Source organism: Magnolia sinica, chromosome 10, assembly GCF_029962835.1.
Source record: "Magnolia sinica isolate HGM2019 chromosome 10, MsV1, whole genome shotgun sequence".
Lineage (NCBI taxonomy): Eukaryota > Viridiplantae > Streptophyta > Magnoliopsida > Magnoliales > Magnoliaceae > Magnolia > Magnolia sinica.
This window is the reverse complement of record NC_080582.1, coordinates 56,415,662-56,429,127: the sequence shown is the minus strand read 5'-3', so window position 1 is coordinate 56,429,127 and position 13,466 is coordinate 56,415,662. Positions and strand designations below refer to the sequence as shown.

The 13,466-nt window shown below is 38.6% G+C and overlaps 1 protein-coding gene across 1 annotated transcript in view; it reads left to right on the top strand.

Moving 5' to 3' along the window:
* The window catches only part of LOC131258401 (uncharacterized), a 43,926-nt gene that overhangs the window by 12,932 nt on the left and 17,528 nt on the right, over positions 1-13,466 (top strand). The window contains exons 5-7 of the mRNA XM_058259716.1: positions 3,055-3,105; positions 3,196-3,287; positions 12,966-13,078. Of these exons, the coding sequence (XP_058115699.1) occupies positions 3,055-3,105; positions 3,196-3,287; positions 12,966-13,078 (256 nt within the window). The remainder of the gene's footprint in view (positions 1-3,054; positions 3,106-3,195; positions 3,288-12,965; positions 13,079-13,466) is intronic.

Sequence of the window (13,466 nt, the reverse complement as noted above, 5' to 3'; positions counted from 1 at the left end):
ACCTCGTCAATCGTTAAAAGAACAGTAATACTTCGTTCTAATTTTTGTGGAGTTTCAGTAAATTGAACACTGCTTTGACACACTGAGTTGAAAACTGGATCAATTGCAATCTTCAATAACGGCCTGTTTGATTGGAGGTAAATGGTGGTAATGTGTGGTAAAACCATAATGATGGTTTTGTCCATCTTGTTTGGAAGAGACGGAATTCCACCTCGAAAACAGTGCACATTTCAACCTCATTTCAAAGAAAACTCTGTGGGGCCCACCATGATGTATGTGTTATATCCACACTGTTCATTCATCTTTTCAAATCATTTTAGGGCATGAGCCCAAAAAACGAGGCAGATCCAAAGATCAAGTGGACCATACCACAGAAAACAGTGGGTTCAATGGTGGACATAATTGTTCCCATTGTGGGCCACTTGAGCTTTGGAGCCCAAAGATGATATGGCAAAATGAATGGACGGCGTGGATGAAACACAGAGATCATGGTACAGCCCACAGTTTTGCAACGTAGCACGGTACCCAACGCGAGGCTTGTAAAGATGCTGTACATTTCTAAAAAATAAGAAGTAAATAATTATTACTCATTTACGGTTGACTACATGTAATTGTGACCAATCATACAAACCCTAAGGGCCTGTTTGATTTTTGTGTATCAGGGAAATACCCTTGAAAAAGGTCATTATTACCTTTTTACTCTGTTTGAAATTTCAAATGTATTTTCATCTCGAAAATTGGTCCAAAAAGCTGACTTAAATTTGTGGACCCCACTGTGATGTGCATGACATATCCACACCGTCCATTTGTTTTATCAGAAGATTTTAGGGCCTAAGTCCAAAATTGAGACAAATGCAACGCTCAAGTGGCTCATACCACAGGAAACAATGGCCTTAAACGTCCACCATTGAAAGTTATTTTGTTTATTGGGCCCACATTAATGTTTATTTGTCATCTAACCTGTTCATGAAGTCATAAAAACATTGATAAGGGGTAAACACAAATATCAGCTTCATCCAAAACTTCTGAGGGCGACATAAATTTTTATACGGTAAGCATCCAATTTCCACTGTTTCCTGTGGTGTGGTCCACTAGAGCTTTGGATCTGCCTCATTTTTGGGTTCATACCCTAAATGAGGCTGACATATAGGATGAACGGTGTTGATACATCAGGTACATCACAGTGGGCCCTACATTCATTTGGCAACCATCCTCGGTTCTAGTGCCGAAAAGTGAAGCCGTCAAGCGTAAGAAATGATGCAGTAATTACTTGGGTAAGTAATTATTACCCATTTACCAGGTAATTACCTCTTACCTGAAAAATCAAACAGGCCCTAATTGTCATCATCTTTATCATACCCTTGTCCTAACTGTTTTTGGTCGACTTTATAATCCTGTTTCGCCGATCAATCCTAAGGCCCCACGGTACATGAACAACCATTCATATCCCATTTCACCCCTCAATCCAAGTCTTTTTAGGTATTCTTCTCATCCTCTTTTCAGGGCTGTCAACACTTACCAACATTCCTCTCCTTGTAGGAGTTGTCTTTTTGGTCTTCCCACTTCAATGCCTAATAAATATTCCAGTGCACTCAAATACTTGATGGAAAACATTCATAAAAAATACTTCTTAACTTTGCTTTGCTATGCGCACAGGTGTGTGCAGTAAAGATCGAGTAGAGGCTAGTAAAGATCGAGTAGAGGCAACACAGGGGCCAGCATGTAAGAGACATGGGAGATCTAATCCATCCATTGGGTTGGTCTATCGGACCTTGTATATGTTTTAAAATCTGGTCCATTTAATATGTGGGCCCCGAAATTGGAAATGGGCGGATGAGTTGGAAAACTTCAACCAAGTTTTTCACAGCTGTACATTTGTTTTGTAAACATGGCCAACTTGACCAGTAGATCAACCTGATTCTTGGGCTAGGGCATCAATATAGTAGTGTTGTTCTTTGGGAGGCTGGCTAAATCTTATAAAAGCGGCATTCTCTAATATGCTAGTGTACTTTATGGCCCTTTTTAAATGTCCCAAGTCAGTGCTGGATAGATTGGACAAGTTGAGAAGAGATTTTTGTGGAAAGAGGCCGAGGAGAGAAGAAAGTTCAAACTTCTTAGGTGGGAAGAGGTTTGCATGCCAATTAAAGAAGGTGGAGCCAGTTTGAAGGATCTGGGTCTTGTGAATGGAATGCTCCTTCGAAAGTGGCATTGGAGATTTGGGAGGGGGCTTATAGTTCATAAATATGGACCTTAGACAAGAGGGGTGGGATGTGAAGCATTCTTCTCCCTATTGTGCTTCTAATATTTGGAGGGTAATAGCTTTGATAGAACAATTTTTTGATAGAACAATTCAGAGGTTCTTATAATGGCAATTTTCTAGTTTGGGCCTGCTTTGCATCCTGGTTTCTACTCGGATCAAGGTTTGGCCTGCATCTTTGTCTCCTACTTTTTTCTTCTTGTTTACATTGATATTGTTGAAAGACACATCATCCAGCTAAGTAGGCATTTGATGGTTATTTGTAGAAATATTTTACATTACATAAATAGTCAAATTATTTCCAGATTAGAAAATTTTCAACAACATACTATTTTAACATTAATACACATTTAACATTAGGGCGCTGCTGCTGTCCTAACACTGTTCTCTGTTTCTGACATGCTTGTCCGATACAATCATTTCGTTTATAAATTGAAATGCCTTACTACATAGAATTATGTGGTATCAACCATTTCGAAAATATCAGCCGATAAGTTATTAGCAGGTCTAGAGGCACATTTTAATTTAATGTAACATGGCTATAGGCAATATCAGTATTTTAATTCTCTATCAGAGTAGATTCTGGGAAATCATTCTTCTTATTTTTTATTGAATGGTAGAGAGAGAAACGTTAGGTTCAATATACTATGAGCAATATCACGTACTGATGTGCTATTTTGGCATTATTATTGAGAATACCATTTAAAGAGCTGTTGGATGCTGTGTTATAGCCAGAACATAGATTACAGTGCTTTGTTTCTTTAAAGTGAGGTTGATGAACTATTTGTTGCTGTCAGACTGACCTTGTTGGTGAGCCAGAAATTGCTTCCTTGATCCAGCGGATAAAGGTTAGAAATCCTGCTGCATTATTTCAGATATACTATTCGGGATTTGATTTCCTTTCTCGGGCTACTATATGATGTTGTCACTGAACACAGAACATCAATCGGATGGCTCATCTGAAGCGGACATCCTTTGGTAAAGTTGATCTGGATTATGTTCTTGGGATTGGGGGCTTTGATTTGGAAAGGTTCTATTTCTTTCTCTTGTTGCCTTTGGGTGATTAAGTAGCTAAATTTTCCTTTGCAGTTCAGTTTTATCTTGAACAACTTTCCTTATTAACTGATTATCCTTTGTATGTTTGACAACAAGTTCCTTTATTACTCGGTGGGTAAATATTTCCTGCTGACATATATTTTCATTTTGTTTGGAAGTTATTCCTGGATAAAGTATATTTCGCCTTTGGTCAGTGTGACATGTTGTCTTGGATCCTAAGACCTAGATCTGCAAAGGTAGTAAGCCTCTCAGTAGGATGAGTTGGGAGTTCCAGTCACAGAGTAATGTTAATTGCATTTGAAACGTTCTGGTAGGAAATGAAATCAATTTGTTGTAACATTCTTCATGTGCCTCTCACCTCAGCTTCTAGGATGTGAGGGTCACATTGTTGAGGTCATCAATTCAATCCCTGGCTACCAACAAAGGAAACATAATGGACTCTATGATGGTACGATGAACAATAGGTGTTATGAACCTCATATGAGTCATGAGATCATATCGATGCTAGTATGCTATTAATATCCGTAAGTTTCAGGTTGATAACAGTCAGATTCTAACATAGCGGACATTTGTAGACGGACAACTGTGCCCAATAGTTGAATTTTGTGTTTGCGTGAGGAGGAAACAGTCGTCCACTTGTTTCTGCACTGCTCTTTCGTGCAAAAGTTTGAGGATACTTTAGCCTCTTGATGGTTTCTTGGATCAGTCTGGAAAGATTGGGGATCTCTTCATTATGTGGCATTTTGTAAAAAGAGGGAGGAAAAGACGAACCATTCAGTGGGTCATGTTGTTATCCATTTCTTTGATCGTCTGGCTGGAATCCAAAGTGGACATTTAGAGATAAATTGTGCAATCTGGATCAGGCCTTTCAAAAGGCGAACTGCTTTGCAGTAGATTGGGCCAAGTTCTCCAATGCCTTAGCCGGTTGTCCCGTCAAGGCCTTCCAGGAGTTGATCTTCATCATATCTAATATTTTCTTCCTTTATAATTTTAATAAAAATTTAGTCATTCTTTAAAAGAAAAAGGCACTTAGAAATATGTATAAATGCTAACTCAATGAACAGGGGGGGGATTGCTTGACATTGTCTTGTTGACAAGTAAAACCGTTTTATTAATAAAAGAAATATTACCTTTTCGCGTTTAAAAAAAAGAGTCACTCTTCCATAAAAAAAGGAATAAGAAGAAGAGGACCTAGAACATGTATATGTATAAAATGCTAACTCAAGGAGCAGAGAAGGGCCTTCTTATGAATATCAAGAAATTTTATTAGAAAGAAAAGAGAAATACAACCTTAGTGCAATAAAAAAAGGCCCAAGAAGAATGGGCATTAATACAGAACTCTTTATTATTATTATTATTATTATTATTTTATTATCTACAATCTCCTTGGAAACGTGATAGATCGCTTGGCCAGGGAATCTGCTGACTGGTTACCCAATGCAGAATGTGGTGAAGAGAAGCCTGCAATTTATCCTTTTGGTCAGCTGCTTCATGCATCAAAGAAGCTAGCTTCCACGGCCCTTGGTCTTTTAATATCTGCTTAATAGCCTTCTATTATGATTGGACTAAATTTTGATGTACCGCAAGATGAAGGCCAAACTTGATGTACCACAGACGGCAACTATATGCATCTAAAAAGACTAAATGACCCTACGAGACTCTATATGAAGGAGATTACACACCGTTACTAAAATTCAGCTACATATATCAGGGACTACAGTTTTCTAGCAGCTATATATGATGGATTGGATGCATGAAGGACTCAAATAAACGAAACCCTAAATATGTGGTGAATTCCCCTACAAGAACCCTAGGCTCTGATACCAAATTTGATGCAGGACGTGAATTTAAATATGATATGCAAGATTTCAGGCTTAGATCACACCAATTCAGAAACAATCACACAAATTCCACATCCCACATGAAAATCCAAACATTCAATTAAAGGGGAATCTATGCGGATCCAGGCCTACACACGTTAGGGCTGGATCAATGAAAATTATGAACCAAACAATACTCAAAGGGAAATAGAAATCAACCACACATGCATAAGAATCAGTCCCTAATCCAAGGGATTCCCCAATCTCAATTCAAGGAACCCTAGGATGAGAAAAGAGGCAAATCAATTAGGGATAATGTAATCTAGGGTCAGGATTTATGAAATTATGTATAAAAGAGAGGAAAATAAGAAGAAACCTGAACCTAAGACAGTCCCTGCGTGTGGACAGCGAGCCAGGTGCAGGTGCATGTGCGCCTGAGGCTAGCCGCACGTGTGGTGGGGGACGGAATCCAGAAACGGATTCCTAGGCCTTGGTCGGCCAGGCTTGGGCTGCAAAACCCCCAAATCTGACGTCGATCCGAGCTTTGGTCTGAGTGTGGTGCTCCGCCGAAGTTTCAGCTCGCCTGCGGGCCGAAATCTGGAAACCTGCTGTAATGAAGAAATCTGATGCAACAAAAAAGACGAATTCGAAGTACGGATGGTGAGGGAAGATGGAAAAAAAAGATGATGGAGGATGGGGGTGGATCGGGATCGATGTGGCTTCGCACCACGGTAGTTAGCCCTTCGAAAAGGGAGGGCTTCGCACCCACTTTTGATTTCTTCCACAACTCACGAAGAGAGCAGAAAAATAAAGTAGGAATTTTTTTTATTAACTTCAATGAATCAAAAGAACTATAAGGTGTGTCTATTTATAGGAAAAATCCTATACCCCAAAAGTCGCACTGTGTGCGCAACCTATTACTTGGCGATAAAGTGAACTAAAATAAAAACCAAGCAGAGAAATCTAAAGCGTTTGTAATGTTCTAAATAATAACAATAAACAAAACCTAAAATATGAAATCAATCCGACGAGTGGGTTACGATCATGAGATCCCATGATGGGCTTTTCTTGACTATCGGGCCCACTTTTTTTGAACAAATACTTGTCTTCTAACTAGGAGGCCCTCCCTGGACGTCGTCATCGAGCCAGATCGATGATGGGGTCCACCTTCTGCGTACGTACGTGCGTAGGAGTGGTCCTGTGTGGGCTTGCATGTGCACGATGTCCTCATCAACTTTTAATCCCTTTATCTCATAGCCCAGGCCCCACATCGCATGGGTTAGGACCTCGGCCGAACCCCCTTCGTGGGCCCCAAATCACATGGGCCGCCCACCCCGAGTGTGTCCCCGCATCCCATGGGCTACCCCACTCGAGCCTGGTGTGAAATGTGCATTAATCACCCCCGGTGAGGAGTCTCGAACACGAGACCTCCTTCGTGGGCCGCACCCACCCCAAGTGTGCCCCTGCATCCAACAAGCGACCCCACTCGAGTCCAATGTGAAAATGCCCTTGCATTACGGAGCTAGAATCGTGAATCCCTGGCAGGCAATGATTCAATAACTGATCTACCATATGCTGTTGAGAATGCCCCTCCAATGCTTGAAAGACTTGATTGCCAAGTGAGCAATGATCGAAGTTGAGCTTTGAATGAATCTGGGGAAGGTGGGGACCACTTCACTGAAACTTTGGGATGGAGATTGTCCCCTGAATGATCCCGATCCAATTACTTGAATAGCACCATAGGGTTACGTTTCAAGTTTCAGCTGACCATGCTGCAACCCCCACTCAATCGCGGATACAAAAATCTTCAGCAGTAGGACCTTTGCTGAATGCCCCCTGCTATGGAATATCTTAGCGTTCTGCTCAAGCCATACATGCCAAATCACCGCCTTGATATTTAGAGCCCAAATGATAGAACCTCTTGCCCTTGGTCGCTTCGCATCCATCTTCTTAGGTGCGATTGTGATAAAAGAAGAGTTCATGTCCCTGCTTCTGATGCCTCTATCAAAGAACTCCTCAAACATTGCCATAATGTCTTCCTATTGAAATTTTCTTTTTGAAAACCAGCACCATTTTATTAATAAAAGAAAAATATATGCAGAAGTTAAGAAAAACATGTGTGAAGGTTAACAAAAAATGTCATAACAGCCTTTATAATGGGAACTGGTCATATGTGGTGTTATGTAAAGAAAAATACCTATCAGACAAACCTGTTAAATAACAGCCATTATTTTCTTAATGATGGCTTTTAAATAACATTGACAGTTATCTATATGGGATGCTTCTTTAAATTGAATTGTGTTACATTATGGTTACGATGTTGTCTTGCAGTCAAAACAACTGTTTTTTCTCATGGCACGATATTTTCCATTTTCTTAGTGGCCTTTCTGTAAGGAGGATGTTCTTCTCTATATGACTACATGAGATTATGTTATATGACACTGTTTTCTGGCCATTGTGTTATGTAACGATAATGCTTTTATAATGCGATTACAGTCTTTTGAACCTTACTATTTACAGGAACTAAAAGGGAAAGGTGTTACTATGTTTTACTGGTTACCTTCTATAACAAATAATTTTTTTATATTTTTTTGGCAACTTACAAGGATTACATTAAACACCAAAATGAGGAAACATACATACATTCTTGGGTGGGGTTGAGCCCTGCTATTGTTGATATTAATCAAGCGTGGATTTAGACAAGATATCTGAAGCATGTTCACTTCACTATAGATATTCTTGGTGGACCAACTATGGATCTTGAAAATCTGGGCCTGACAATTCCATAGTTGCAACGAGTTCCAAGTGGGGACTACCTTATTTAACAACCTGGATAGATAACAGAGAGTGACCCTCAATTTACTGCTGAATGTATAAGTTGATTGCTAGATTAATGTCCAGTAGGAGAGCAGTGAACTCCATCATGTTAGAGGAGCAGCTGTGTAGCCTTTTATAATAGGAAGCTATACATTTTCTACCAGAAGTCCGGAATTACTCCTATGCCCCTAACCTGACGACTGCCACAAGCAGATGCGTCAAAGTTAAGTTTCCGATATTTGTTTTTCAATAAAATTTTCCCAGTTAGAAGGCACCTATTTTGCAAAGATGAAAATCCCATTTGCCAGAGACAATGGCCTTTGGGGTCTGTTTGGATTGAAGGAAAGGAAAGGAGATGTTATTTCCAAGGAAAGGGAAAGGAAAAGTTGGTTGAAAGGGAAAGAAGTTTACTTTGTTTTTCAATAAAGTTTTCCATAAAAATTTGGACCCATTTTCAAATCAATTTTTTGGCAAAATAAAACCTGTCATGGGAGATTTACCTGGGAGTTGGTGGCATGTGGCATAGGTGGGACGCTTGAAGATGGACAGTGGTACATGGGGCGCTTGAAGATGGATGGTGGCACATGTGGAATATTGGCATGGGCTACATGTGCATGCTTGAAGATGGATGGTGCCGCATGTGAGGCGCTTGAAGATGGATGGTGCCACATTTTGGGGCACACTATTACATGCGCCCATAGTAGAGAGTGGTTTGATGATTATAATGTGAAGAAGAGAGGAGAAATTGAGAGAGGAGGAGGAGAGTTTGGAAAGATGTCGTGTTAGGCTATCTTGCCCTAACACACAATATTTTATTATAATAGAGCATATAGTACACTGCAGGAGAAGAGGAAAGTGTGCAAATGCACTTACACCAAAAAGGGCCACTACACTATACACTAGCATTCTCTATACCCATATATGCTACATTAGCATATGTAGGGGTCTTGAAGATGAACATTGACAATGTTGCAAATTGGCACATGAAAGCCACTTGAAGATGAATGGTGGCAAATTGGAATGTGTGGCACATTTGGGGAACTTGGGGATGGATGGTACATACCACACGTGGCATATTGGTATATTGGAAATTCCCTTTCCTACAAGTGTGGGAACCGTTGCGGGAATTACTTTTCCTTTTCTTTCCACCAATCCAAAGAGGTTGATGCCAATGGGTGAGAATACTGCCTTCTTGATGATAACTTTTTTAGGATTTATCAAATTAAAAAAATTCCAAAACAAGAATAATAAAGAGAGTAGGATAGAATATTTAAAGATGCAATGATTTTGCTTGAGCCAAATATGGCATGCAATGATTTTGCTTGAGCCAAATATGCCATAGAGTAGGGAAATAGGGACTTCCAGATTTTTTACGCACTGCCCTTTTCAACATGAGGCACGTTGTAGGCTATAAAGGCATCATGAACCGAGGCCAGCATTGGAAGATACAGAAAAAAAGGTTAGACCAGTGAATCCAAATTTTGATGGAGAGCGTCACTTCTTTTGTTTTTTTGTTTTTTTGTTTTTTTTTTGTCTTTTGTTTCTTATAAAAAGAGTTTCACAATGGAAAGTTAAAGTGGGAGATGAACTTTCCCTTTCTTTACACCAATCCAAACAGGTTGATGCCAGAGGGGTGAGATTACTGGCTTCTTGATGAGATTTAAAAAAAAAGGATTTATCAAATTACAGAATTCTGAAACATCTCTTCAGGTGTTTCCAGTGTATAGTGTATCGATATCATTACATGTATTGATGACTGGGAATATGGAAACACATATTGATATTGTTGATATTATTTCCAATACTCATGAAAAATATTGCTCACGGAGGAAACATTGGAGAAAAAGGTGGAATTTTCAGTGAAACTTCATGTGATGCTAAAAGACTTTAGATATTTAGGAATCAAAACATTGCCAAAAAAAATCCTCCATTTAGGGGGCCTAAACCATGTGGTATCGTTAAAAACCAGTGCAATAGTAGCCAAAATGAGTTCATATCATACAATACTAGTATAGCATACGTAATACATCTACAAACTAAGGGAAATGGGGGAAAAAGAAACCCTATCTGGCTGTCCCTCAAATACACGTGGGGCTATGAGGCAGCTCGAAGCCATCATCTCTCTCCCCATCCATCCATCGATCCATCCACACAGAGAAACACGTACATTATATACATGCATGCATCCATCTGTAAAAAAAAGAAAAAAAGAAAAAAAAAAGAGTGCCCATCCACACATACATGCATCATACATCCGTCTATACATAAAAAAAATTTGAAATGAAAAAGAATGTTTATAAAATAAACAGATTTTTTTTCATAATTTTTAAATAATTGAAAAAGTATTTTTTTTTTCCTCAAAAAATGGAAGACATCATTAAACATCCATCCATAAATGAAAAAAAAAGTATTTCATATTGAAATAAGTTTATTTCTAAATAAAATAGATTTTTTAAATTCATTTACGTAATTTTTTTCTGAAAAATCAAAAAGTTCAGTCGAATCGATAGATCGACTAACTCTCACCATGATACTAAAAATTCAATCCTCAATTACAAATTTTAGTGGTGAAATTGGAGAAAAATAGGATTTCTCCAATTTTCCCCAGTTTATACCCCAAATATTGACATTTTCAACTCAAATCCATATCAATGCATGAGAATCATGTATAAAAATGGATTTGAGTTGAAATCCATGCCAAAATCTTAAGAAAAATGGATATTTTTGAAAATAAAACTCACCTTCAAGGTTAGGCCCACTTCCGCTCTCGTTGTGTCAAATCTCTCCCAAATACAAGCTTTGAAAAAAAAAAAAATAAAAAATAAAAAATGGACAGTTTTCATTTTTTAGTTTTTTTTACTTCTCTAATTTGGCACTTTTCTAGAAGCACTCCCGATGTCAGCGATAATATCACCTGTATCACCAATGCACAGAAGATTTATACTGGTGACATGCTCATTAATATTGACATATGTTGGCAATATGCATGATAAAGTCGATAATATCACCGATACAAAGAAATTCTTCGGTTTTCAGCTGTTTCCATATCGCTACCCTAGCAATACCGATAATATCAGGAATATTATTGATAATATCACTAATATTTTGAATGACGTGTGTAAGAGTCCTAGAGGGGGTGAGTTAGAATATTTAAAGATGCAGTGATTTTGCTTGAGACAGATATGCCACAGAGTAGGGAAACAAGGACTTGCATATTGTTTACGCATCAGCCTTTCCAATATGAGCCATGTTGCAGGCTACAAAGGCATCATAAACCGAGGGGCCAGTATTGCAAGTTACAGAAAAAACTGGTTAGACCAGTGAGTCCAAATGTTGATGGTAAAAGGGCAGGTAATAAATAGTTGATGATTGGTTTTGGGAGGCATATAGAGGAGAATTGGGAATATTTTTTTTTGGATAAGCATATAATATGTAACATCTTGCCATACATATTGTTGTGGAATCAGATCAGGGAGAATCTTCTGTAGGGATTGAAATTTGAAATTGGGAGACACCACTCTTAAGTTTATTAGCTGGATGAAACTTGCGAAAATTTGGAACTTCTTAGAAAAGAAATTAAATTGGCAATTGGAATCATAGACAAGGGTCTCTTGACTTTCTATTGTTGTTGGAATGTGAAAGGTGTTAAACACTATTTCTGCTTATTCGAAGACTGTATTCTCAACTAGGTAATGCTTGGGGTTTCAGGTCTTTGAAAAATGACAGCACCTTTATTGTTGAAATTTCTGCTAAGTACAGCTTGATAGAGGTTTGGGAACTGAACAGTTTACACGAACCAGCATTCTGTTTCATATCTTGAATTGTACAACAAGTCAATCTTGCAGGGAATGGGTGGCATGAAGGTGAATATTAATGGGTAGTTTGCTTAAAAAACGCTAATCCATCCTAAAAGCTTCTCAAATATTGGATCTGTAGCTTGTGGTGACCAGGAAGAGAAAGGAAAAGTTCTGCACAATAATTATAATAAGTGCTGATTATTGAAGACGACCTTGGAGAGACCGAAGTTTGATCACACCAATAGCATTCGAGGGTTCAGCCCTATAGCTCAATGGAAGGTGTTGTTCGCGTAAACCCTGAGGTCTTACCCACCAAAATGAAGTGCTGAATGGAGAAAAAAGTGTGAATTTCTTTGATCTAGATATGCTGCCTCTTGTGATCTGTCATTAACAGCCTTTACTTAAAATAGATCTGATTTGCATCTCTGATTACATAGAACAGAATCCCTAAGAAGCTGTGATTGGATCCACTTGAACACTTAAACTAGATCTAGTAAATGATGATACCACTAAATGTTGTCAACTGATAACAGTTGTGCACCATTCCCTTTCTGCACTTGAGATTCACCTTAATTTTACACAGGTTTCTTTTTTCACGAGAGATTGGCAAGTGACGGAAAAAATGCACATTTACCTATTCTTGTAGGCAACTCAGGGGAGGGGGCCTTTGACCTTCATCCATTGAAGATTTTGCTTTTCTCAGTAACTAGTGATGAAGGATAATCTCTAATGCAAATGCTGTAAATAAGGTCCCTTTAAGAAATTTATTTCACAGTCCACAGGCATTATAAAAAATGTAAAAGTGGTTCCTCCTCTTGTAGGTACATGGGGCCAGTCTGACCAAGGAGACTTTCAGGGAATATCTACTTGCTCATTCTAATGAAAATTGAGAACTTGGTTACGCTTGCGCTGGTGCAGCTGGCAATGTACTTCTAGTATGGACCAATCCGTGTCAAATTCACTTGCACCATACCACAGTCCCTTGGGTGGACTTTCAATTCTTTGATATTGCTTGTACATTACTTTAGGACATTTTGAATAGGATACACACTTAGAATCTAGGTATAGTACAAACTCATTTCCATTACTTGGTTTTCATTTTTTCTGAATTCTACATGCTTTCTAGTTTCATTGCACATCTTATCTGATCCTTCTATTTCTTCCATATCTTAAACATTTTCCCAAGATTATGCTAACTGTTCATTCAAACATTGCCAGGATAGAGAGTGCTGTCAATGCTGAAGGTTCGAAGGATGATCACGATGATCATGATCACAAGCATGACCATCATCATCATCACCATGATCATGAAGAACATGACCATAAACATGGTCAGTATATGCTCTTTAATCTTTTGCATTTCGGTTGAAAAGAAGCTGCTTCTCCCATCATTGTATATTGATGATAGTAGCAGGATGTTTACTCAAGTTTCGGGCATGCTGATATGTATCTGCATGTATTCATATCTACAGGCCAAGATACTGATCGTGACATGCATAATTTGATTTGTACAGTATGTCAAGGCTACACATATCGACAAGGGTGTTGATATTCACAGGCAGCTTGTCATGGTGTTTGACTTGCTCTGTTTTGTTTCCGAGCTGAAAATAGCTGTACTCATTCTATTCCTTTCTTTCTTTAGCAGATTTAGGTGATAGACCTGCTGTCGAATGATCAGTCCCTGTTGGATCAATTCCGTTAATCTCTAATACCATATGG